The sequence below is a fragment of the Cervus elaphus genome, chromosome 26, assembly GCF_910594005.1.
Source record: "Cervus elaphus chromosome 26, mCerEla1.1, whole genome shotgun sequence".
Classification (NCBI taxonomy): Eukaryota; Metazoa; Chordata; class Mammalia; order Artiodactyla; family Cervidae; genus Cervus; species Cervus elaphus.
This window is the reverse complement of record NC_057840.1, coordinates 32,127,861-32,152,553: the sequence shown is the minus strand read 5'-3', so window position 1 is coordinate 32,152,553 and position 24,693 is coordinate 32,127,861. Positions and strand designations below refer to the sequence as shown.

Genomic DNA, 24,693 nt, shown 5'->3' with positions numbered 1-24,693 from the left:
CTAATCAAAGCTATGGTTTTTCCAGTAGTCATGTATGGATATGAGAGTTGGACTATAAAGAAAGAGCTGAGTGCCGAAGAATTGATGCTTTTGAACTGTGGTATTTGAAAAGACTATTGAGAGTCCCTTGGCCTGCAAGGAAATCAAACCAGTCCATCCATCCTAAATGAAATCAGTCCTGAATATTCATTGAAAGGACTGATGCTGAAGCTGAAAGTCCAATACTCTGGCCACCTGATGCAAAGAACTGACTCATTGGAAAAGACCCTGATGCTCGGAAAGATTAAAGGCAGGAAAAGGGGACAACAGAGGATGAGATGGTTGGATAACATCACCAACTCGAAGGACATGAGTTTGAGCAAGCTCCAGGAGTTGCTGATGGACAGGGAAGCCTGGCGTGCTGCAGCCCATGGGTTCACAAAGAGTCGGACGTGTTTGAGTGACTGAACTGACTGTACAGTATCTCCCTGTATGGGTTACTCAATCGTCCATATCATTTTTCCCCTATAGATAAGCATTTAGATTACTTTTTTTTTTTTTCATGTTTATCCAGTCAATGCTGGGCTTCTTAGGTGAGTCAGTGGTAAAGAATTGCCCTGCAATGCAGGAGATATAGATTCAATCCTTGGGTTTGAAAGATCCCCTGGGGAAGGAAATGGCAACCCACTCTAGTATTCTTGCCTGGGAAATCTCATGGACAGAGGACAGAGGAGCCTGGCAAGCTACAGTCCATGGGGTCACAAAAGAGTCGGCCACGACTGAGTGACTAAACAACAATAACAAAATTTAACATTTTAACTCTGATTCCAGGTTCATGTTCTAGTTACCATAATAAACATTATCACTCAGTAAGCGCCAGACCCAGCGCAAGTTCACATAGGGTCACTCAGGGCATGGAGCATCCCTTTGGGCAATTTTCCCTTCACCTCTTCTCTAAAAAGATGTTCTGAAATCCAAGAGATCAAAAAGTCATTTCAAGGACTATCTACCCACCCATCACAATCTTAGCATAATTCAATGTGTTTGTGATCTGAACGCCTCTCCTCCAATTGTGTTTTAGCAAAATCAGAGATTTAGAAACCTGTTTCTGGCTTTTTGTTTTTTTTTTTTTTTTTAAAGACAAAGACAAAACAATTAGACCATTTTGCTTTAAATGTCATAGAGCAGGTGGCAGCACAGGTAAGGCGGATGTCTTCCAACAGCAGTTTGAAGAGCTGAAATGTTTTACAAAAAGCTACAGTCAGAATGCGGGATAGACAGCCCCAGAATACGGAACTTCAGTTAAGACACAAATGGAGTCACTTATAAAGAGTCTCCAATAAAGCAGCAGAGAGAATAAACCTCCTATACACAGCAAAAAGTCATTTCTAAAACAGCAAGAAATTATAGCCTAAATGTCAACTTAGTATATGACAAAATGGCATGATCTCAGTAACCTAAATAAATGAAATGTAAAATCAAGATACGTTATAACCTATCCTAATAAAAACACAGTGAGGATTTTTCTTCCCATTTCAGCTAATCAGAGAAAATAAACCATCAGCTTGTAGCACGCTAACATAACAGGAAAACATCAGCAAAGAGGCAACTCTACATGACTATATTACACTAAATAAACACCTGCAGGAGAAGAGTTAAGTTGGTTTTCCTGTCAAGCTTTCTTTATCAAGATTAAAACTGTTTTGAAAGTTCAAACTGAAAGAGTCAGAAAGTACCTGAGGACTTTTGTTGAAATATGCCTCCACATGCCACAGGGTGAAACGAAAGAGATCCCTGGGGCCCAAGCAGACTCAAACTGGATGCAAAATTCCTCCCCACCTCAAACATCTCTGGACTCAGGTTCCTCATATGCACAGCAAGCTTAACACCCACTATTCGAAACAGTAAAGAAGCACGTTTGATAACCTGTGTGCAAGAACTTTTTGATCTTTAAAGCACCATTCGATCTGAGGGATTCCCTGGTGGCCCAGACAGTAAAGAATCTGCCTGCAATGGGGGAGTCCCGAGCTTGATCCCTGGGTCGGGAAGATCCCCTGGAGAAGGAAATGGCAACCCACTCCAGTATTCTTGCCTGGAGAATCCCATGGATGGAGAAGTCTGGCGGGTTACAGTCCATGGGGCCGCAAAGAGTCGGACACGACTGAGCGACTTCACTTTCAATCTGAGAACCGTTTCAGATACCTGCTTTGGCTCTGCTGTGACTTTCTGTTTCCAGAACTAACTTCAGGAATAACAAATCTGCTATCACACGGTGGTCTGAAAATGTTCAGAGGCTTCCCCACTATGTGCCAATTAGTGTAATGTACAAGCTCCTTTAAAATCTACCCCTTTCCCTAGAAGCCTCCCTGTAGCAACCCCCACTTCCTCTCTCCCTGTCCCAGTCTCCCAGGAGCCACGCATATTGCTCAGACGGCTCAAAGGGGCCACAATTTTCTTCCCTGGTGGCTCAGATCATAAAGAATCTGAGTGCAATGCAGGAGGCCCACGTTCAATCCCTGGGTCGGAACGATCCCCTAGAAAAGGGAATGGCAACCCTCTCCAGTATTCTTGTCTGGGAAATCCATGGACAGAGGAGCCTAGAGGGCTACAGTCCATGGGGTCGAAAAGAGTCAGACACAACTGAGCGACTGACACTTTCACTTTCTCTCCCTTAGTCTCTGCCAGGGCTTCTCTTTCTTTCTGGAATGTCCTTTGCCACATCTCTGTCGGGCAAACTCCTATTTATGCTTCAACACCCAGCTCTTGTCACTTCTTCCATGAAGCCCTCTCCTTCTCCCTATTCCCCATCCCCCATGCTCCCTAAGGCACGTGAATGAATCTCTACTACCATAAATACATATATGAAAGTTATGAATATATACATCTGTATCAGAGATGACCAGGCTAGCAGCTCTTTAGAAAAATCTTTGCGTCTCTGGCACATTCGATTTTGAAAAAAAAAAATCTGAAAAATTAAAATCGTATCAAGTGATCACAGGGATAAACGTTTTAGAACTTTCAATCATCAAACTATTCTTTGCAAGAATATTCTTTCAACAAATAAAAACATTTACTGGACAAAAATGTAACTTACACAGTCCCTGGAGGTCTTCTTCCTGCACGAAAACCCTAGAGTTCAGGAAGGGCAGGAATACACACAAGAAGCACTGCTTGTGAATGCCTAGAGACAGAATTTTGATGGATGTGTGTGTTTGTTGACACAAGACACACACATCGCACAGTAAGTAACATCTCTCTGGCTCCTAAACTCTGGAGTGCCACCTGCTCTGGCTAGGCTTCTGCCTGGATAATTAAAACGAAGGTGTGCATTAGCAGATATTAAAAATGCAAATTTTCACAGTATTCCAGTCAGCAGAGTAGCAGACAGCATTCTCTTCATAATCTAGTGGTTGTTATTCTGGAGCAGAAAGAGTCCCTCTAAAGTTCCAATGGAAACTCAGAGAGGTTAAGTGAACTGCCCAAGGTCACCCAGCTGCATGCTAGCAATACCAGGACTCACACAGAGGACTTCTGATTTGAAGCCACTGCTCTTTTACACAACACTGCCTCCTGTGATAGGAAGCATCCTCTTCGGGGCAAAGTCACAGAAGAAATGTGATTTCCAAAAAAAGAAGATGTAGTTCTATTAGACCATATGGTTGGCCTTCAGATGTCTCTGTCATCAAATTGTGCTCCCTTGAATTTTATAAACATTCAAAAGAATAACAGCACACAGGAGCCAAACAACTTATTGTCATCTAGCTGCTTAGAAAACAGTGTTTAAAAGAGGGCTGTCCTCATTACAAGGAACTACAAAGGGCGGAGGGCTGGCTGAGACAGGCTGTCCATGAGGAGCTCATCTATCACTGCCCTCTAAGGATTCTAGCTCAGCTGAAAAGGAAGCATGTGTCTGGGGATGGGGTGCTTATTTTTTGCTCCAGAGACTCAAAAGGAATCCAAGAGGCTAAGACTTAAAAACTTGCCTAGTCCTGCACTTACTCAGGCAACTCAGGCCGAGTGGGCAAGGAGAGTGGTTGTATCTGCCTAGACTTGCCAGAGACTCTACAATCTACTAACACACAAAAGTTCTCTCCAGAAACAAGGGCCATGGGCTGGAAGCTGGGGGACCTTGTCCCCAAAAGTTTAGAAATTAAATGGCAAATGCGGGGTTCAAATCTTCTAAAGAGAATTAGGCTTGAAATTAATTTCAATGTTTGAAATTTTAATTTAATGTTAAAGAATGACATCACTCAAGTATGACTCTGTCTCCAACTAGACTTGCAAAACCATTTGATCAATTCATACCAAAATAAATGCTAAAAGAGTGTAAAAAGTAAATGAAAAAGTGAAACAACAAATGAACTAGAAGAAAATATAGGGAAAATACAGGATATAAGACCTTCCTAAGCATTAAAGTAAAGGAAAAATAATAAATGGAAAAAAGTTCATTAGAATAAAGAAAAAATAAAAGAAACTGATTTTTAAAACTAAAGGGCTGGTTGCATGAGACAAGTGCTTGGGCCTGGTGCACTGGAAAGACCCAGAGGAATCAGGTGGAGAGGGAGGTGGGAGGGGGGATCGGGATGGGGAATACATGTAAATCCATGGCTGATTCATGTCAATGTATGACAAAAACCACTACAATATTGTAAAGTAATTAGCCTCCAACTAATAAAAATAAATGGGAAAAAAAAACTAAAGGGCAATTTAAAAACATATTTGAATGTATGGTGAAGGGCTAATACCCCTCATCTCTTAAAAATTCTTAAAATTAGCAAAAGAAGGAACACACCTATAGAGGAAAAGCAGGGAAAAAATCATAATTCCCAAAAGATAGTCAAATTATTCAGTTTAATTAATATTCAAACAAATGTGAATTACAGCTTAAAATATCATTTTTCACCAATTGAATGGGTGAGGAGTTTTATAAGATTTTATCCAGTGCTTGCAAAATATGACCAAAACAGACTGCTGGTGAAAGACACCAAAGCATATGGCAATTGTACTAAAAGTGATTTTTTTTTAATGGGTACACGCTTTAACCCAGCAATTTCAAGTCTAGGAATTTCTCCCAGGGTAGTAGAGGAGTGTGCAAAAATTTAATACTGTTCATCACAACTTTATGTAGAATCATGAAAAGCTGGAAATAGGCTATATATCAAAAGTTCTTGCTAGAGGAATTATTATACATTCATAAGAAACTCTGCCACCATGAAAACCAATGTTATTGAACACCATGTAAAGACACAAAATGACATTTGTGATACTGCTTGGAAGCATGCAACCAAACCAAAGTACTTCTCAATGCAGGAATTAACACACATTTTACTTTCTTCTTTATGCTTTCCTATTTCCCAGTTTTCTACAATAAGCATGTAAGGGTTTTGATTATTTATTAAAGTTGTGTTTTCAAAGCATTACACTGAGTCATTCCAATTATTTGCTTTATTCATACCCCATTATTTGCTCTGACCATTAAAAAAAAAAAAAGAAAACTTTACCTGGAATATTTGGAAAATAGGACTCTTGGCCATGAATTCCAACATTATTACAATTAAAAACAGTGCAAGACTCTGCAGTAGCTATTTGAAGAAACTTTATATCCAAGACTAATTATTTAACCTCCTATGCTTATTAATAAACTTGACAACAGGTCGCATCTGTATGTTCACAAATCTCCAAACAGCCTGTATTTCAATACTATGGATTACAGAAATTAATAAAAGCAGACATTTTCAAACTTTAGTCAGGCAAGTGTATGATTCTTAAGAAAAAGCTAATGTTATTAAGGGGCTTCCCAGGTGGCACATGTAAAGAATTCCCCAGCCAATGCAGGAGACTCTAGAGTTTGATCCCTGGGTCAGGAAGATCCCTTGAAGTAGGAAACAGTAACCCACTCTAGTATTCTTGCCTGGAAAATTCCATGAACAGAGAAGCCAGGTGGGCTACAGTCCATGAGGTGGCAAAGAGACATGACTGAGCACGCAGGCATGCACGTGGAGACCATAGAATGTTCTTAAATTCGAACAATCAAACTGGTGAATGAGAATTCAATTAAAAGAAATTACTGAGACATTTAATAGTACAGATCTTTGCTGGCTAGGATGAACCCTCGCTCATTTGTCTGTTTACAAGAATTAATCACATTCCAAAAATGCTACAGGATAGAAACTTACTACTCAAAATGTGGTCCGCTGACTGGGGCACTGGTGACACTGTGAGCTTTTGGGGAATGCTGAATCTCAGACTCCACCCCCCACCTACTACCCCTGAATCTAACAGTTAAACAAATTCCTAGGGGATTTGAATGCACATTTAAGTTGAGAAGAGCTTGTATAGAGAAGTTGAAAGCTAAAATGTTAAAAGTCACAGCCAAATAAAAGACTCTAGGCTAGGCTTTCTTAAAAAACTGGAAATAGAACTGCCATATGACCCAGCAATACCACTCCTGGGCATACACACTGAGGAAACCAGATCTGAAAGAGACACGTGCACCCCAATGTTCATCGCAGCACTGTTTATAATAGCCAGGACATGGAAGCAACCTAGATGCCCATCAGCAGATGAGTGGATAAAGAAGCTGTGGTACATATACACCATGGAATATTACTCAGCCGTTAAAAAGAATTCATTTGAACCAGTTCTAATGAGATGGATGAAACTGGAGCCCATTATACAGAGTGAAGTAAGCCAGAAAGATAAAGAACATTACAGCATACTAACACATATATATGGAATTTAGAAAGATGGTAACGACAACCCTATATGCAAAACAGAAAAAGAGACACAGAAGTACAGAACAGACTTCTGAACTCTGTGGGAGAAGGTGAGGGTGGGATGTTGCAAAAGAACAGCATGTATATTATCTATGGTGAAACAGGTCACCAGCCCAGGTGGGATGCATGAGACAAGTGCTCGGGCCTGGTGCACTGGGAAGACCCAGAGGGATCGGGTGGAGAGGGAGGTGGGAGGGGGGATCGGGATGGGGAATACGTGTAAATCTATTGCTGATTCATGTCAATGTATGACAAAACCCACTGAAAAAATAAATTAATTAATTAAAAAAAAATAAAATAAAGACTCTAGGCTAAGTGAAACATCTCCAAATAATACCACAAAAGGACTTCACGCACACCCAAAGCTCCCTGGCCATCTATGAACTACAGAGGCTCTCCAGTTTGGTTGCACATCAGAATTGCATGGGGAGCTTTAAACAAATACAGATGCCGAGGCCCTACCCCTGACCAAATGAGTGAAAATCAGTATTTCCCAAAGTTCTCCAGGTTATTCTATTATGCAGCCAGATTTGAGAAGCCCTGAGCTCCTGGCATAAACAGGATCTTAACCAAGGAGATCATTAACCGAATCACAGCCAGGCATATCTAATCCCTGCTTCTACCCTCCTCCTTTAGCTTCCCGGAGACCCCTGTTTATCACTTTACATTTATTCTAAGTCCCTCTCTGCCCCTCCCAGTAGAATCCAGTCCCCTCCCCGCACCCAGGGCAGGGAGAGTGTCATGAGTCACACTACCTCCAGCACCCAGTGCATGACTGGGGCTTGATGAACATTTGTTGAAGGAATGAACTTGAATAGATGGAAGAGATGACAGAGGACGGCTGCCAAGCCACATGGGAAGGAGGGCGGGCATCTGAAAGCAATAGGAAAACACATGTTTTCTGATCCCTTAAGTCTCATGGATATGAAGCTCCCATGAAACGTAAGCCTGTGGGGAAGGCTTACTCTGAAACTGACAAAACTCACCTATCATTCCGACCAGGTGGCCAGGGAAAATCTGGTGAAAGGCAACTATCTTTGGAAACAGCAAATTCATAATGTCATGAAAGAAGCGAAACACAAAAGCAGGAGCCCACCGAATAGCCAACATATTCTCCAGTAGGTCCTCCCCATCCCAGCGAGGGAACACACCTAACAGTGTGCCCACACCCACACCATCAATGCCAGAGCTCAGGTCACAGCAGAGTGGCCCCATCGTAGCTGTTTCAGCACACACTGGCACGGGACCTGCACATCTCTCCCAGAAAGGAACAGGAGAGCAAGACACAAGGAGGCCTGAATAAAGCCTCATCCAAATGCATTTTGAAAAGTTCACCATCAAGCTTCAAACTCAAGGGACTTGAAATCTTATCACTACACGGTAGCTGCAGATCTCCTTCAGCCGGGTGTAAAGCGCCATAAAAAGACCGAGGCTGTGGACACTGACAAACATTTCTTCCTCCCTCCCTTTCGTTTCTGGGAACCTCTTCCTCTCACAGCAGGGCTAGAAGAACATAACCACAAACATTTCAGACTCCGTAAGGCCCTGGATCTCCGCTGGGCAAGCAAACAAGAGCAGCCTTCTGAGCTGAGAAAAGCATGAGCAAAGAAAATAATATGACCTCAATCCTGTCATCTGCTAAAGACACCGCGCCATTTGGTTTTCGTATTTATGGAGCTTTCCAGAATGCTGTCCTCCATTTCCACCTCCAGGTCCTACACAGCTCTTGGTCGGAGAGCAGCTTCTATGGAGGGGGCTACGTTTTCAGCAGGGACCAATGTGAACTCCACACAGTTCAAACGGGCATCACACGTGGAGGTTATGTCAACATCCTCCTCCGGGCAGGTCTTCCGCACCGGAACTCCTTGCCCTACCTGCTAAGAGGCGACCACACCACAATCCCCAGGCCAGCCTGGCAAGACAGGAGAGGCCGGCGTGCCTTCCCCTCCCGACTCAGCCCCGCCTTGGCTTCCCGGCTAATTGTCACTTTCTGTTTTCTTCCCCAGTGTGGTAAAAATAACTTCCTCTTGAAGTGTCTAAATCTGCGTGTGATTTAGCACACATTTTTTGGCACATCGCTGGCTGCATTTTGACACTAAAGCAGAATGAAGTTGCAAAAAAAAAAAAAATCTGCAATCACGTTTCTGTGAAAACTCCAACCAGATGAGTGAGTTCCCTTGCTTTCAGGAATATTGCAAAAATACTTTCAGGGAAGATGAGGCATTCTAAGCACCGCATTAGTTCCTTCTGTCCTCCGCTTCTTACAGACTCAGCAAAGTCTCAGGGGTGGAGGGAAGTAGGGCACGTGCTATTTGCTGTGACCTGGGAGTGGCTTGCTGGCTGTGCTTCTTTCTTAGTGTGGAGAAGGATGTCTCAGCGGGCAGACCGTCCAGCACAAATATGGCACCAAGAACTTGGCAAGATTTGTATTTGGGACCTGAGACAGAGCTCCAGAGGGGTGCACCTCCCCTCCCCTCCCCCCGCCAGCTCCACTCACCTGCCTGTAACTACGGGCAGGGGAGGGTGTAGCACAGTCATTTCAAAAGAAAACCATTGAGAAGAGAGTCCCTTCTGATAGTAACTCCTCTCCACAAAGCGAAAATGTTAGCCACTCAGTCATGTCCAACTCTATGTGACCTCATAGACTATAGCCCGCCAGGCTCCTCTGTCCATGGCATTTCCCAGGCAAGAATACTGGAGTGAGTTGCCATTCCCTTTTCCAGGGGAATCTTCCTGACCCAGGGATCAAACCTGCATCTACCTGCGGTCCCTGCATGGCAGGCCAGTCCTTGACCACTGAGCCACTGGGAAGCTCCAGGTGGGACCTTACAGAGTACCTCATTCAGTCATTCTAAAGAAAAAAGAACATCTGGAAAGCTCCAGAACTATCCCTGTTCTTTCTTTCCTGGCCACTGGTACATATTCCCAGACAGACCATCCAGACCACATGGAAACCCTGCTGCTAACGAGGGTCCTAGGAAAGAAAAACAACTGAGGATCACAGACCTAATTAAACATCTTCATTTTGGAGGCAAAGAAATGTAAGCTCAGGAGATTCACGTGACTCAACAGTACTGACCACTGAGCTTTTTGGAAACTCCCTCCAGACCCAGGTCCCCTGTCCCTTCCAGCAGCCCACAGGGCTCTGCCTGACTGTTCCATTTACCCAGTGAGAAGGCATTTGTGTCAAACAGTCTACATGTCAAAGGAAGCTCTGTGCCAGAGTTGCAAGGTCATGGTTTCCCTTGACAAAATTTAACTTACCATTAAGTAATGTAAAATCCCACTTGCTTTCAGCTTCTCAAGGGACTGGGTGACCAGCCACCCTAGAGACTAATGGCCCTGTTGGCTCTGGCTTGCCCCAGCACCCATCAGAGGCTGGACAGGTCAAGGCAACCTGAAGAAGCAGAGAATGGAAAACAGAAGCAAGTTCACCAGCCTTTTGACAAAGATATGACCCGCTACTTTGGTTCACTGTTCCTGCCCTGACCTCCAATGGAAGGGAAGTGAGACCCAGAGACAAATCCGTGGCCAGACTACTGGGCGCCGTAGTCCCATCACGAGGGGGAAAGGCTCTAGCAGCAGCCCCAGTGTATGCCGGGCTCTGTGATCGTTTGAAAGGGTAGACTGATGTGGATCACAGTCCAGTCCTAGACCAGCTGGCGATCCCAGAGAGGGAGCTGTGCCATACTCCTTCTCTTACAATTATGTTAATTTTGTGAATGCAAGGTGTGTGTGTCTGGGGTGGGGAGGAACGTGGATAAATTCAAAACAGAGAAAAGCAGGCTGGGCAAAGAATGCCTTTTTCAGATGGTTTCCAGGAAGCAGAAGAGAGGCTAAGAAGCAGAAAGATTTGTGTGTATATAGTTAACAGGACAAATGACTGGAGAATGTCAGCTGCTGACCAGTCCTCATCAGTTTGAAGGTGAGGGTGACAAGATAAGCCACAAAAATACTGCTTCAGTAATTTCACACGTCTTGGGTAGAATAGTTCATTCAAATAGAAGCAAGCCATGAATGAATCTGCATATTCCACTGGTATGTGTGTGTGTGCCAAAAGAAAAGGGGATCTGAGAGAAGCAAAGAACAAGGCGAGAAAATTGGCATTTGTTGAAATCAAATGCAAGGCCTTGAGTTAGACAAGTACTTTATAAAATGTTGTGCTTAGTCATTCAGTCACATCCGACTCTGCAATCCCATGGACTGTAGCCCGCCAGGCTCCTCTGCCCATGGGGATTCTCCAGACAAGAATTCTGGAGTGGGTTGCCATGTCCTCCTCCAGGGGATCTTCCCAACCCAGGTCTCCCTCATTGCAGATGGATTCTTTACCATCTGAGTTACCAGAGTAATCCCATCATGTGGGGCTTCCCTGGTGGTGCAGTGGTAAAGAATCTGCCTTCCAATGCAGGAGATGCAAGTTCGATCCCTGGGTCGGGAAGATCCCCTGGAGAAGGAAATGACAATCCGCTCCAATATTCTTGCCTGGAAGATCCCATGGATAGGGAAGCCAGCAGGCTATATAGTCCTTGGGGCCACAAAAGAGTTGGATAGAACTTAGTGACTAAACAACAAACAACATGGATTAAAACACCTCAGGTTTTGAGAAGATAAGAGCATTGCCTGAGTTCCAGCTAAGAAGTGGAAACAGAGTTGTTCGCACCCAGATCCCTGCTCTAAAGCTTGTACTTTTTCTAGTATCTGATGCTTCTGACCCACAGAAAGCTTTCAGTGACTATCTGCTGAATGACTGAACAAAAAGTTTATATGTTTCAGAATACTTTCATTTTATTTTCATAAGGCTGTGAAAGTCACACTCACTGAACTAGAAAAAAAAATCAATGATGTTTCCAGAAATGCATTATGGTTTAAGGCAAGTGGTTATTTAAATCATCTATCAATGAATGAAATCAGAATTACTTAATCAAGGCCATAACTTAAGGTTATTTCTGTGTCTTTCAGTAAACAAGGTCAATCGGTTTATGCACTGAGCTTTAATTTTATAATCTATTATTCTGCCATTCTAAGTTAAAATCCATTCAGTCACTATTTCAAAACCCACATCATCTTATGGTCTCATCTCCTTACAGCCATGCTTGAAATGTACCAGCTAATTTAATACAAATTGCTACTTAAGGAAGACATTGACCTAGAGCAAGAGACAAACTGCTATTCTGCAAATTCCCAAAACAACTGGTTTAGGGTTCAGGAAAATGACAAGAAACAAGAAGTTTGCATTCTAGTATGCACTCAAATCTCTAGATTGACCTGAGGCATTCTTAGTTACAAGGAAAGCTCTATGAATGCAATCCTAAATCCCAACAGGTAAGAGGTAGACAACATTACAGAAGAAAACGTTTATAGAACTGTATGTGGTAGTGGTTTTAACATCTTTGGAGCATATGCTTCAAATAGCCAGAAAGAGATGGGTTGGAGAACCAACCATTGGCTAGAGTCTTTCCTGGAACCCCTCCCCACATTCTCTACTGAAAATAGGGACAAAACAAAGCAGAATTGAAGCCCAAGTAAAGAACAGTCTGCTTAGCAAATATTTTGAATCAACAGATACTTCCTGTGGGTTCATGTGGAGCACCCAGGAGAGGTGTCACAGCAGAGATGGAAAGTATTGAGCAAGCTTCCTCCTTCCAAGGAGCTTGCCTACAAATTATGACAATTCACAGTAGAGTGTCAAAACTTCAAAAGTGATTATGAAATAAGTACTAAGGAGTTCAGAGATCACCCTTGGAATTTGAGCTTCCTTAGCTATCAGCAAAGGGGCAATAGCAGAAGCCAAAGCAGGTGGGTGGTGAGACAGGAAAGATGAGCCAGTGGCTGTCCTTGGGAAATTACAGACAACTGCTATAAAATCTGAGATAGGCTGAGAAGTGCAGCATACCCTGGGCACTTCACTGCTATCTGGCTCCCTGATAATTTTTAGTATAAGAGTGTTACAAACTATTCAAATTGAATCTCTTATCAGGCAGCATGGAATTGACTGTACTTATTTTAAAGCTTCTTATTTTGATAATATATAATTTTAAAACCTACTAAAAATGTCTAACACTTTGAAGGAAATATTTCTTCCTAAAATCCTATTTTACAAAAGTTAAATTTCTAATTTATTTTACTATTTAAAGGACTATATGTTTGTCCTGTATATTATATCACAATGTGAATAAAAAGGAATTGCATATGAATCCTAATTTTGTAAGAATGCTCTAGATTTCCTTGGTGGCCTCATAGTACATAGTATAAGGAACATAATGTACACAAATGTTTTCCCCTGCTGAACTCATTGGCTCCATTCTAGTGAAAAAGCACAAAGAAAGAATTCTCACACCACTGTACTATAATCTGCTCTTCAAGATTGATAATACTCATACTCCAAATATAAGTCACAATAATCTTTGTGACTCCTGTAAAATAGTTTTGTTACCTATTTATGAATTTTCATACAGTAGAACTAAATGTAAAGTGTTTACTATTCAAAGTCATCCATAACTGTAAAACAAGACCCCCAAGATTCTTTTAAAGCGGCCTTTGTGTTCATCACTAGAAATATATTTAGATTTTACTCTATACCCAGACACTGTACTTAAAACTCAAAACAAAAAAGCCAACTCAAGTAAAAAATGGGCAAAGAGTGTGAATAGGCATTTTTCCAAGGAAGATATACATATGGCCAAAAAGCACAGGAAAAGATGTCCAACATCACTAATCATTAAGAAGATACCAAAAAAAAAAAAAAGCCACAATAAGATACCACTTCATACCCATTAGGATGTCTACAATCAAAATAATGGAAAATAACAAATGTTGGTGAGGCTGTAGAGAAACTGGAACTCATAAACTGTGGGTGGGGATATACAATGGTGCAGCCACTGTGGAAAACAACTTGGCAGTTCCTCAATAAATTAAACATAGAATTATCATATGACCTAGCAATTCACTCTGATGTGTATACTTATGGCAGAAAGTGAAGAACTAAAGAGCCTCTTGATGAAAATGAAAGAGGAGAGTGAAAAAGTTGGCTTAAAACTCAGCATTCAGAAAACTAAGATCATGGCATCCGATTCCATCACTTCATAACAAATAGATGGGGAAACAACGGAAACAGTGAGAGACTTTATTTTGGGGGGCTCCAAACTCACTGTAGATGGTGACTGCAGCCATGAAACTAAAAGATGCTTGCTCCTTGGAAGAAAAGCTATGACCAACCTAGACAGCATATTTAAAAGCAGAGACATGACTTTGCCAACAAAGGTCCATCTAGTCAAAGCTATGGTTTTTCTAGTAGCCATATATGGATGTGAGAGTTGGACTATAAAGAAAGCTGAGTGCCGAAGAACTGATGCTTTTGAAGTGTGGTGTTGGAGAAGACTCTTGAGAGTCCCTTGGACTGCAAAGAGATCAAACCAGTCAATCATAAAGGAAATCAGTCCTGAATATTCATTGGAAGGACTGATGCTAAAGCTGAAACTCTAATACTTTGGCCATCTGATGCAAAGAACTAGAAAAGATCCTGATGCTGGGGAAGATTGAAGGTGGGAGGAGAAGGGGATGATAGAGGATGAGATGGTTGGGTGGCATCATCAACTCAATGGACATGAATTTGAGTAAGCTCTGGGAGTTGATGATGGACAGGGAAGCATGGTGTGCTACAGTCCATGGGGTCACAGAGAGTCGGACACAACTGAGCAATGAACTGAACTGACATACTTAAAAGAACAGAAAATAGATGTTCATACAAAAACTTATATACAAAAGTTCACAGCAGCCTTAGCACAATAGCCAAAAGAAACAACTGAAATGTTGAGAAATAGATGAGTGGATAGACAAAATGTGGTATGTCCATACAATGGAATATTATTCAGTCATAAAAATGAATAAGTACTGATACAGGCTACAATATGAATGAACCTTGACAGCAATGTTCTAAGTAAAAGAAGCCACACACAAAAGACCACACATTAAATGATTTCATTTCTATGAAATGTCCAGAAGAGGCAAATCTATAAAGACTAAAAATAGATTAGTTCCTAAGGGCTTGGGAAAATGGAGGAATAGTGAGGTGATAATTAAAGCGAATGAGGATTTTCTTTTTGGTGATGCAAATGTTCTAGAAGTGACTCTAGCAATGGTTTCACTTATCTAGGAATATTCTAAAAACAATTGAAAGCTATTACATTTTAAGTGAGTGAATTAAAAATCAACAGCATATACTGAAGTGTGCTTCATTTGGAAATTCCTTGCACAATAGTTGTTACATTGTTTTGATTTCTGCAACAAGAATTTGGTGAAATTCCAGTGTTTTCTGATAAAGGGTTTATATATATCACTGTTTGCTTAAAGTTGTTTCTGTAATAAAAATAAATATAGGTAGGACAAAACTTATTTGTGGTCAAGACTTAACTTCTTTCTAAAAAATAACAAAACAGCAAGTGACAATTTCTAATCATTCTAGTAGCTACAGTTTGTCAGATAAGATGCCTTTTCACTGTCCATCCCTGACCTGTTCAGTGCAGCTGCAGGGGAAGCTACAGATTCTGCTCCTGCTGTTTCCCTCTAGGGAAGCAAAAGATACTATTTCTTTGGGGACTGAAAAAGCTTGAGCACTTTCATTCTAGTTTCTCAAATACAAAAGCAACTAGTGTTTTAAACTTGGATCAATGACAGGGAATTTGAAGAAAGACAGTATCCAGATAATACATATTTATCTGTAGTTTAAAACAACTCATACTGAGATGAGTCTACATTAAAAATAGTTTACAAGACAGAATGCTTTTCACTATTCATGCTGTGTGTTTACAGAACAGTCTGCCATAGCTGAATTCCATTTTCTATCTTACTCTAAAACAGTGCTACTGTGTCCCCAACCAACCCTATAAGATAAACTTGCAGCTATGAACAAGAATGTTATTTTCTTTTTATGTCAAAGGTTTCTATTGATAACATCATATTTTATGCATTCACTTCCTAGATTACCGTCTGGGGGCTGGGGTATTATATTTAAACTGTATATGATGTGCAGAAGGAAACTTAATTTGACTTTTAAGGTTTAGAGAAACTAGTTTGCAACAAGTCTGGACCTCAATTTTCACATTTTCCTTTAAATTCATTTAAACTTAGATACTTTCAAGTCAATAAAGTTACATCTTTTTCTTTCATTTTTGACTCAAAATTGCCACGCTCATATGTAATCTACATATCAAGACTGGCAATTCTGAAAACTAGAGTAGTATATCTCCATTTAAAATAGTGTAAGTTAAAAAAGGAAAGGAAAGCCTATCAACTTGAGATCAATCCAACAGATTTAGTTCCCATAGATTTAGTTCCCATAAAGACTAAATCACATATCCAAGTCTTGACAATAAATCATCAAGAGTTTGCCGGTTGTACGGGATCAGTAGTAAGCCATCTGGCTTATTCAGTTTACATCTATGTAACGAGTGTTATTCCAAGTTTTTGATATTTCCACAGCTCATAAGTAATGAGTCAACTGGCAGAGGCTGCATCATAATCTAATTTCTATGGGAGATTTCATTTGATTTTGGTTAGTTTTCTACAGCAAGTCAAAGTCTGAATGCCACTTCAAAATAAATGAAATAATTTCAATGAACTGCACAGACCATGGTCTCCAAGTACAGCAATTTGCTCCATTCATGTCTACTGCCCCCACTGTGTTTATACTCTCCTTCCTCCACCCATTTCAAGGAGGTAAAGAAGCAAGACAAGAGTTCTCTCTGCATAAATTTCCTCCCCCTCACACACTTTCCTTTTTATTTATAAATCTGCTGCAGCAAAAGCATCTTTAAAAAGAACAGACTTTGCCCTTCCCCAAACTGCCTAGGAAAAAAGAAGCTGTTTGACCCCAGTTCCTTTGAGAAGAAGTATCTTTACCGACTCCCCTTTTTTCCTCCACACTATGCTTTCTGCTTGCTCCCCTTCACCTCATTCCATGCATCTCCTAACCTCAGACAGTCAAAAGCCAGCTGGGGCTACAACTGTTGGCTGCTCTTCCTCTTGAAACAATGGGGCACATGCAGCAAAGTAGAGGCATTTTTAAAAGTTGAAGCTTAAAAATGAAACCATGTCCATCGCTTTTAAAATATTTTATAAATCACTTCTCTCACTCTCATCACTTCTCCTTCTCTCAAATACATAGGGAACGTCCCAAAAGCAATGTTTGACTCTAGAACAATGTTCACGAACTGAGACTGGCATCGGAATTACCTGGAAGACTTACTAAAACAGACTCTGGGGTCCCACGCCCAGACTGCTTCATTCAGTAGGTCTGAGATGAGACCTGAGAATCTGTACTTGTAACAAGTGACCAGGTGATGCCGATGCAGGGACCACACACAGAGAACTACTGTCCTAGACAGGGGCTTCTCAGCTGGCACAGTGGTAAAGAATCCGCCTGCCAATGCAGGAGATGCATTCAATCCCTTGGTCGGAAAGATCCGCTGAAGTTGGAAATGGCAGCCCACTGCAGTATTCCTGCATGGAAAATTCCATGGACAGAGGAGCCTGGGTAACAGTCCATGGCGCCTCAAAGAGCTGGACACAGCTAGCAACTGAGCATGCACACATAGCTTAAACAGAGAATGAATGCTAAAGAAAGAGAAAAATTAAAAATTTAAGATTCCAATTCACCTCACCTCCAACTGTGGGACTCTGGGAGAGTTCAGTAGCCTAGTTCATGGAGGTGGCATCTTGGAGATGAATAACAGGAAGATGGAGTTAAGAGCAGGCCTGCTGCTTGCATGGTTTCCCTTCTCTGCTGGCCCCTCAAGATACTCAAAGTATCAAGAAAAGGAAAATGAAATTACAGAAATAAAAATGATCATTTTTTGACCAGTCGGTTCTTTAGTACCCCACTCACATCTTGGCTCTATTTCCTTTTTCTCTTAAACTGCTAGTAGTGTTAATGCAGTGGGCACTTGATTCAACCAGACGTGGGTTCAGGTCTTGCCTGACTTACTCTGTGTCCTTCAACAAGTCAGTGAACTTCTTTGCCCTCCCTTCTCCCATATCAAAATTAGGGATAACACCTGTACCTAATCTATGATATTTCTGTGCTAATACAATTTCTTCCTATATGTGCATTGACTGGCACATACACAGTAAATGGCTTTTGTCATAAATGGTCCTATTTCTTCCCTGTGAGAATATTCAGTGTTCAGTATGTTACATATCACACTACCTATTTGATACAATAGGTACAAGTGTCACTTCCACAGATGTTTATTTAGTAGCTACTATGTGTCAGATGTAATATATTATAGAAGTTTATTAAAAATAATAATCTGTCATGAAAAATATTGCTAAAAATAATATTTTTATCTGGGAAATTTTGACTTTATATGAACTTATATTTAAGAGAAATACTTGCCTCCAAAATTGGCTACCTAGGAAAATTGAGAGGATGTGTTTACTAACCACAATTTTGTTTTCACAGACACTAAAATAGTAGAATGGAGGAAGCAAGGGGAGCATAATTCTGCAGATACCTTGGCCTTATATTATTAAGGGTATATTTTAGACCCTCTTAAAGACCACAAGCCCACTTTTCCTGAAAATCATTATGTTTACATAACAAAACAACAGGGAACAAATTTGGCCAAGGGTTATCTTATTTTCAGCTCACAAGGACGTCATTTTCAACCCATTACATCAGTCAGAAATTCAACGATGAGTTAGTAATAGGAGCAATATTCCATCTTTCAGTTCTTTCTCGTTCCCTGAGTGAATGCTTGTGAATTCACCCTTTCACCAACAGAGCCCCCAAACTTATCAGGCTTCATTTCCTGGAGTATATAATGAAAGTGCATAAAATTCTGGGTACCGCAGGTATCTGACTGAATTTTCAAGCAGTTAACAGGCTAAATACTGCGGTTGATTTTAGCCTCACTACATGCCTTTGATCCTTCCTCCTCCCAGATTTCCCTGCCCCAAGAAGGTTATCAGAGGACATTTTAAGAGCTGGGTGGATGTGTTACAGGCAGTCTGGTCCAGGCCGGAATTTTACCTATGGAAAATGCCCTGCCCAAAGCCAAGTGCTCCAAAGGACATCACAGGTGTCTTCCTTCACTCTCCACTGTGCTTTCCCTACATCACTGGCCTCTGTATTTTGCTTGAAAAGAACCTCAACAAAGAATTCCTTATCAGAGTTCATGCAGAAAGACCCCTAAGCTTCTCAATCACTTCCCTCCCTATGCCAGTTATTATAGCAGCGACTGTTGGTAATAATAGCAACCTGTGTGGTAGTAGCAGGAATCTGAGAGCCAATGGGGCTGTGAGACTTCCAAACACAGAACTCCCAGAGAAAAGAGTTGACTCTTTAGCAAAATTACATATTACCCCAAATCCCCTAGGAAACCATATGCTGAGGATTATTCTTTGGAAATCCACTTGGGCAATGTTTTCCTCTAATTTTCTCTAAAGCATCTTAAAAAAAAACCGTAGTTCCCCAAAGTTTCTACCCAAAGAGAAGTGTAACTTAAAACCTGAGCTTCTCTACGCGGGAAAACAAAACATTGTTTTATCTGCATGTACATTTCAAAACGCTCTAACACATCTGTCACTTTGCTGAAGTGGTTTTCTTCCTTCGAAAACCATCTGCTATCTAAACCTGTGGCTTCGGCGACGAAGGGATTTTTGTGGGTGAGGCTGGCAGCCTCCAGCCGCCGGAGTCGTTTGGCTCATGGTTCCAGCGCTCCGGGGTCTTCTCTTTGCGCGCTGGCTCGGGTCACGCAGATGCCGGAAGTTCCCCGGGGGCTTTAGTTTATCCACTCAGACGTTTGCGATGATCTGGGCCCGCTCAGCCTCTCCTCTTCCACCCCCACCCACCACCGTCGAGACCTGCTCTAGCCACACTTGTGAGAGAGGAGCATCCTCCCTTAGCCAGGCGCGCACCGGGGACCTGGGGTACGCTCGCTGGGCCCAGACACCCCCTCTCCACGCGCACTGATCACCGATCCGCAGGTCACATCCTCTCTCTGGAGCCGCTCTTTTCGCAAGCTCCTTCCCCTCACCTCTTCAAAAACATAGGCAGCCTTGCTCCTATTAAACCAGGCACAACCTCCCCCAAAAGTTCAGACTTGAGACACGCAGCGCTATGCATCGTTCAGTCGAAGCAGGTCGATCCCTGCTACGGACAGCTAGGTGGGCAGGGGATGCCCCAAGCACAAACCAGCTCACGGACAGCGTGGGAGCCCGCAAACTGCCCCTGGGTCACCCAGGCCAGGGGACAGGAGGAAATCTTGCGGGACAGAATTCGCAGAACGGTCCCCGGGGAGGAACTAATCCCACCCCCGCGACGCGGAGCGCTGGACGGGACGGGACTGTGGTCACTAACAATGCCATGCACGGGCCGTCGCTGCCCCTCGCCTCTCCCCGCTCTGCCAGGCCTGATTACACACACATACACACTCGTACACACTCACTAACTCACACGCCAGCTCTCCACCCCAGACGGGGTGGCCGAGGCGGGGGGGGGGGGGGCGGGGGGCGCGGGGGGAAGATATGCGGCGCCCCGCCCCGGGGTACCTGCCGGGCAAGTCAACCCCGCCGCGCGACCCCCGCCCCCCGCCTCTGCGCAGACAGACAGACTGACGCGCTGGAGGCAGCAGGCGCTCAGGGCCGCCGCACGGAAGCTCGCGGGAGTCCCACCTGGGGAGCCTCGACAGGCGGCGGCGGGGGCAGCGCCAAAGTGCGCGGCGCGCCCGGCTCCCCCCTCCACCCCGCCCCGGCACAACTTCGCGCCGCCCTCGCTCCCGCCTTCCTTCCTTACCCAAATACTGCCGCAGGTCGAGCAGGAAGCGCGGGGGTCCCCCGCCGAGCTGATAGAAGAGAGAGCCCAGGCAGAAGACCAGCAGGGTGGCCATGCAGAAACCGTAGTCCCGGAGGGAGAAGCGCACGAAGGGCAGCAGGGAGACCCGGCGCTTCCAGCTGCCCAGGCCCGGAGGGGCGCCCCCCAGAGGGGCCCCATGGGGCCAGGGATCCGCGCCGCCGCCGGGATGCTGCGGCTGCTGCTGCTTCTTCTTCATCGCCGGCTCCGCCGCCGCGCACAGCCTGCCCGTGCCAGGAAGAGGTCACCCATCCGCCTGCCCATCCGAGGAGGAAAGCCCGGCCGGCCGGCTGCACATGGGCAGGGCCGCGCCGAGGGCAGCCCGGGTGGGGGGCGGGGAGGGGGCCGAAGTTGCCGGGCTCAGGAGACTTTCCTCGGCATGGTCCCCGCCGCCGCGGCCCGAGCGGCCGAGGTGCCCGTCCCCGGCTCGGCGGCGCTGCCCGCGCCCGGCCCGCTAGCGCCCCCGCGTCCCGCGCCCCGCAGCGCCTCGGGCTCGCTCGCGGCCGCCGGGGCTCGCCTCCAGCGCCAGCGTGGACCCCCCCGCCCCCGGCTTTGTGGCTGTCGGTCTCGGCGTGTTTTGTCCCGGCTCAGGCTCCTCTACAAAAACTGCGGGGAGGAACCGGAGGCGGACACCATCCCCTCGCTCCACCTCCTTGACAGGGGTTTTCCTCCTTCTCCTCCCCTTTCTCCCTCCGGCTCTCCGCCGCGCTCTCTCCTCCCTCTTTCCCTCCCTCCCTTCCTCCCTCTGCTCGGGTCTCCGGGTTTCTCTCGGGTGTCACGTTACTGCCTCTCCCTGGAGGGGGGGCGGCGATTATTCGCAACATGGAAGAAAGTTTCTGGGTGTGTGTGTGTTTTTTTTTCCCCCTTCCTCCTTTCTCTCCAATCTGGCCTCGGTTCTTGCGCCACCAGCGACCTCTTGGGGGCCCCCGCTGACTTCCCTCTGGCTGGAAGAGGCACGACTTCTCTTAGTACGATATGTTTGTGTGTGTGTGGTTTTTTTTGGTCCTCGTCTTTTTTCTTATTTAAGAAACTTGACTCTCCCTCTGTATCCCAATCTGTTTACTAAAGCCGGATAAAAGGTACTCGGAGATGGGTTCAAGACTCTGCTGAGATGGTTAAAGAACAAGTGGTGGATATTATCATTAAACCTGCCCACAGGGCCAGGCTCGTCGCCCCAGCTCCAGGAAGGGAAATAGAAGACGCAGTCTCGCCTTCACGCTGCAGCTGCTCCTCTACGACCGAGGGACCAGAGAGGCAAGGCGGGTGGAGAGTGTTCCAGAGCGGACTCAAGCGGTTCCTCTGGCAGATGTTCAGGCAAAGAGCCCTGTTCTATTTCATCGCTGCCTCCCAGGTCTTCCCATGGGCTTCTCTGGTGGCTCAGACAGTAAGAAAAAAATCTTCCTTCAATGCGGGAAGCCCAAGTTCGATCCCAGGGTCAGGAAGATCCCCTGGAGCAGGTCATGGCAACCCACTCCAGTACTCTTGCCTGGAGAATCCCAAGGACAGAGGAGCCTGGCGGGCCACAGTCCATGGCAGTCACAAAGAATCGGACACGACTGAGCGACTCACAGTTTCCCATGTTTTCCAAGGGAGGTTTCAGGACATGAAAGAGCATCTTCCCCGCTGAAAAGCTGCAACAAATACACATCCGCTGGGGATGGGGGGTGGGGAGCGCAGGGTTGTGATGCTCGGAAAGAACTGCTTTCATCAGCCACACGTTAGGTAAAAAAGATTGACTGCTAGAGGTAGAAGCCGGGCCACCTGAGGCTTCAGTGACTGGCCCTAGGTCACAGAGCTACCAGGAGTCAGACTGGGAGTGGCACTCAAATCTGTCTGACACTCAAGCCCAGGGTAATAACCACTGCGATTTACTATCTCCATGCCAGGGTGCTTTTCCTAATAATTTGCCCAGTGACTGGGGGATAGGATATAACACATTTAGCCCAGACCACCTTGGAAAATGGAAAAGAAAACTTCCGGCTTCTTATGCTTCTCCTCTCTGGTCCCATACTCTCTGTACATTTCGGTGACTGACCACCGATTAAAGAAAAAATGGGGGGGCGGGGCAGGGACCTCTATGAGTCTAAGGCTGTTTTCTTGAAAACTTTTATAAGTTGGATATCTGAGGAAATTTCTATGGAAAACAAGGGAATAGGATCCTGAGATCAAGAGTTTACAATTTAAGAATAATATGGTATAACCATCCTCCAGACATGAGTATCATGGTTCCCGATTTGAGTGGTGAAGAAGACACATGGATCATAAACAGGAGACAATGGTGGATGAGGGGAGTGGTTTCACACAGAGTCTACTTCCCAGTTTTATGTCTTCCTGGCCCAGTTTCTCATGGATAGGAGGAAAGGAGACGTCTCTGTGTTCTGTCACAGAATATCATAAAAGAGTGTTAATGGTTTGTTGCACATTTATTCCATGAATCAGAGATTTATTGGGATTAATATGCACATTCTAGAAATGTGAATGCCCCTGAGCGAATTAAGCCAATCAGTCATTGCCCATTAATGTGAATTACTTCAATCAGCACACTGAACAGCCCAGAATAGGTTCCCAGGTAATAACTGTTCAGTTAATGATGGGGCTTCCCTAATGGCTCAGATGGTAAAGAATCTGCCTTCAGTGGGGGAGACCTGGGTTTGATCCTCGACCCACCAATCTAAGTCCATACCCTTCCTTCTGTTTTACTGTGCCCCTCTCTGCTTCTAGCAAGGCCAGCCTGTCACTGCCCTAGATTCTTGAATCCACCCAATCCCAACCCCACACCCAAGCATGCTGTCTCCCCAGGCTTCTGCATCTCTGCAAATTATTTGTTGTTGTTCAGTCGCTCAGTTATGTCCAACTCTTTGCGACCCCTTGGACTGCAGCACGCCAGGCTTCCCTGTCCTTCACTATCTCCCAGAGTTTGCTCAAACTCATATCCATTGAGTCTGTGATGCCATCCAACCATCTCATCCTCTGTCACTCCCTTCTCTTGCCATCAGTCCTTCCCAGAATCAGGATCTTTTCCAACAAGTCGACTTTTCACATGAGGTGGCCAAAGTATTAGAGCTTCAGCTTCAATACCAGTCTTTCCCATGAATATTCAAGATTGATTTCCCTTAGGATTGACTGGTTTGATCCCCTTGCTGTCCAAAGGATTCTCAAGAGTCTTCTCTAGCACACAGTTTGAAAGTATCAATTCTTTGGCGCTCAGCCTTCCTTATGGTCCCATTCTCACATTCATACATGATTACTGGAAAAAACCATAGCTTTGACTATATGGACCTTTGTCAGCAAAGTGGTGTCTCTGCTTTTTAATCCACTGTCTAGGTTTGTCATAGCTATTCTTCCAGGGAGCAAGCATCTTTTAATTTTGTCTGTAAATGATAGCACTATCAAATCACTCAGGGGCAAAACCCAGAGGTCTTTCTTAGTCTTTCTCCTCTCACCCCTGAATCTAACCTATCTGCAATTCCTATAGGCCCTACTTTCAAAAAAATATCCAGCATCCAACTTCCTTGCCACCACTCTGGTCCAAGTCATCATCTTCTCTCACCTGGTTTAATGCAATGGCCTCCTATATCAGTTATGTTTAAGTTAGTTGTTGTTGTTTAGTCGCTAAGTCATGTCTGACTCTTTTGCGACCGCATGGACTGTAACCCAGCAGGCTCCTCTCTCTATGTATTTCTCAGGCAAGAATACTGGAGTGGGTTGCCATTTCCTTCTTTGGGGGATCTTCTCGACCCAGAGATTGAACCCATGTCTCCTTTATCGGCAGGCGGGTTCTTTACCACTGAGCCACCTGGGAAGCCTTATATTTAAGTTGAGCTTTATGTAACTAAAAACCCCAAATAGCAATGGCATAATAGCAGAGACATTACTTTATCGACAAAGGTCCATTTAGTCAAGGCTATGGTTTTTCCAGTAGTCATGTATGGATGTGAGAGTTGGACTGTAAAGAAAGTTGAATGCCAAAGAATTAATGCTTTCGAACTATGGTGTTGGAGAAGACTCTTGAGAGTCCCTTGGGCTGCAAGGAGATCAAACCAGTCAATCCTCAAGGAAATCAGTCCTGAATATTCACTGGAAGGACTG

General features: G+C 44.2%; 1 protein-coding gene across 1 annotated transcript in view; it reads right to left on the bottom strand.

Annotated features, from left to right (window-relative positions):
• The window catches only part of UST (uronyl 2-sulfotransferase), a 301,747-nt gene extending 280,621 nt beyond the window's left edge, over nucleotides 1–21,126 (bottom strand). The window contains exon 1 of the mRNA XM_043888418.1: nucleotides 20,548–21,126. Within this exon, the coding sequence (XP_043744353.1) occupies nucleotides 20,548–20,803 (256 nt within the window). The 5' untranslated portion in view covers nucleotides 20,804–21,126. The remainder of the gene's footprint in view (nucleotides 1–20,547) is intronic.
• Between the last annotated feature and the right edge of the window lie 3,567 nt (nucleotides 21,127–24,693).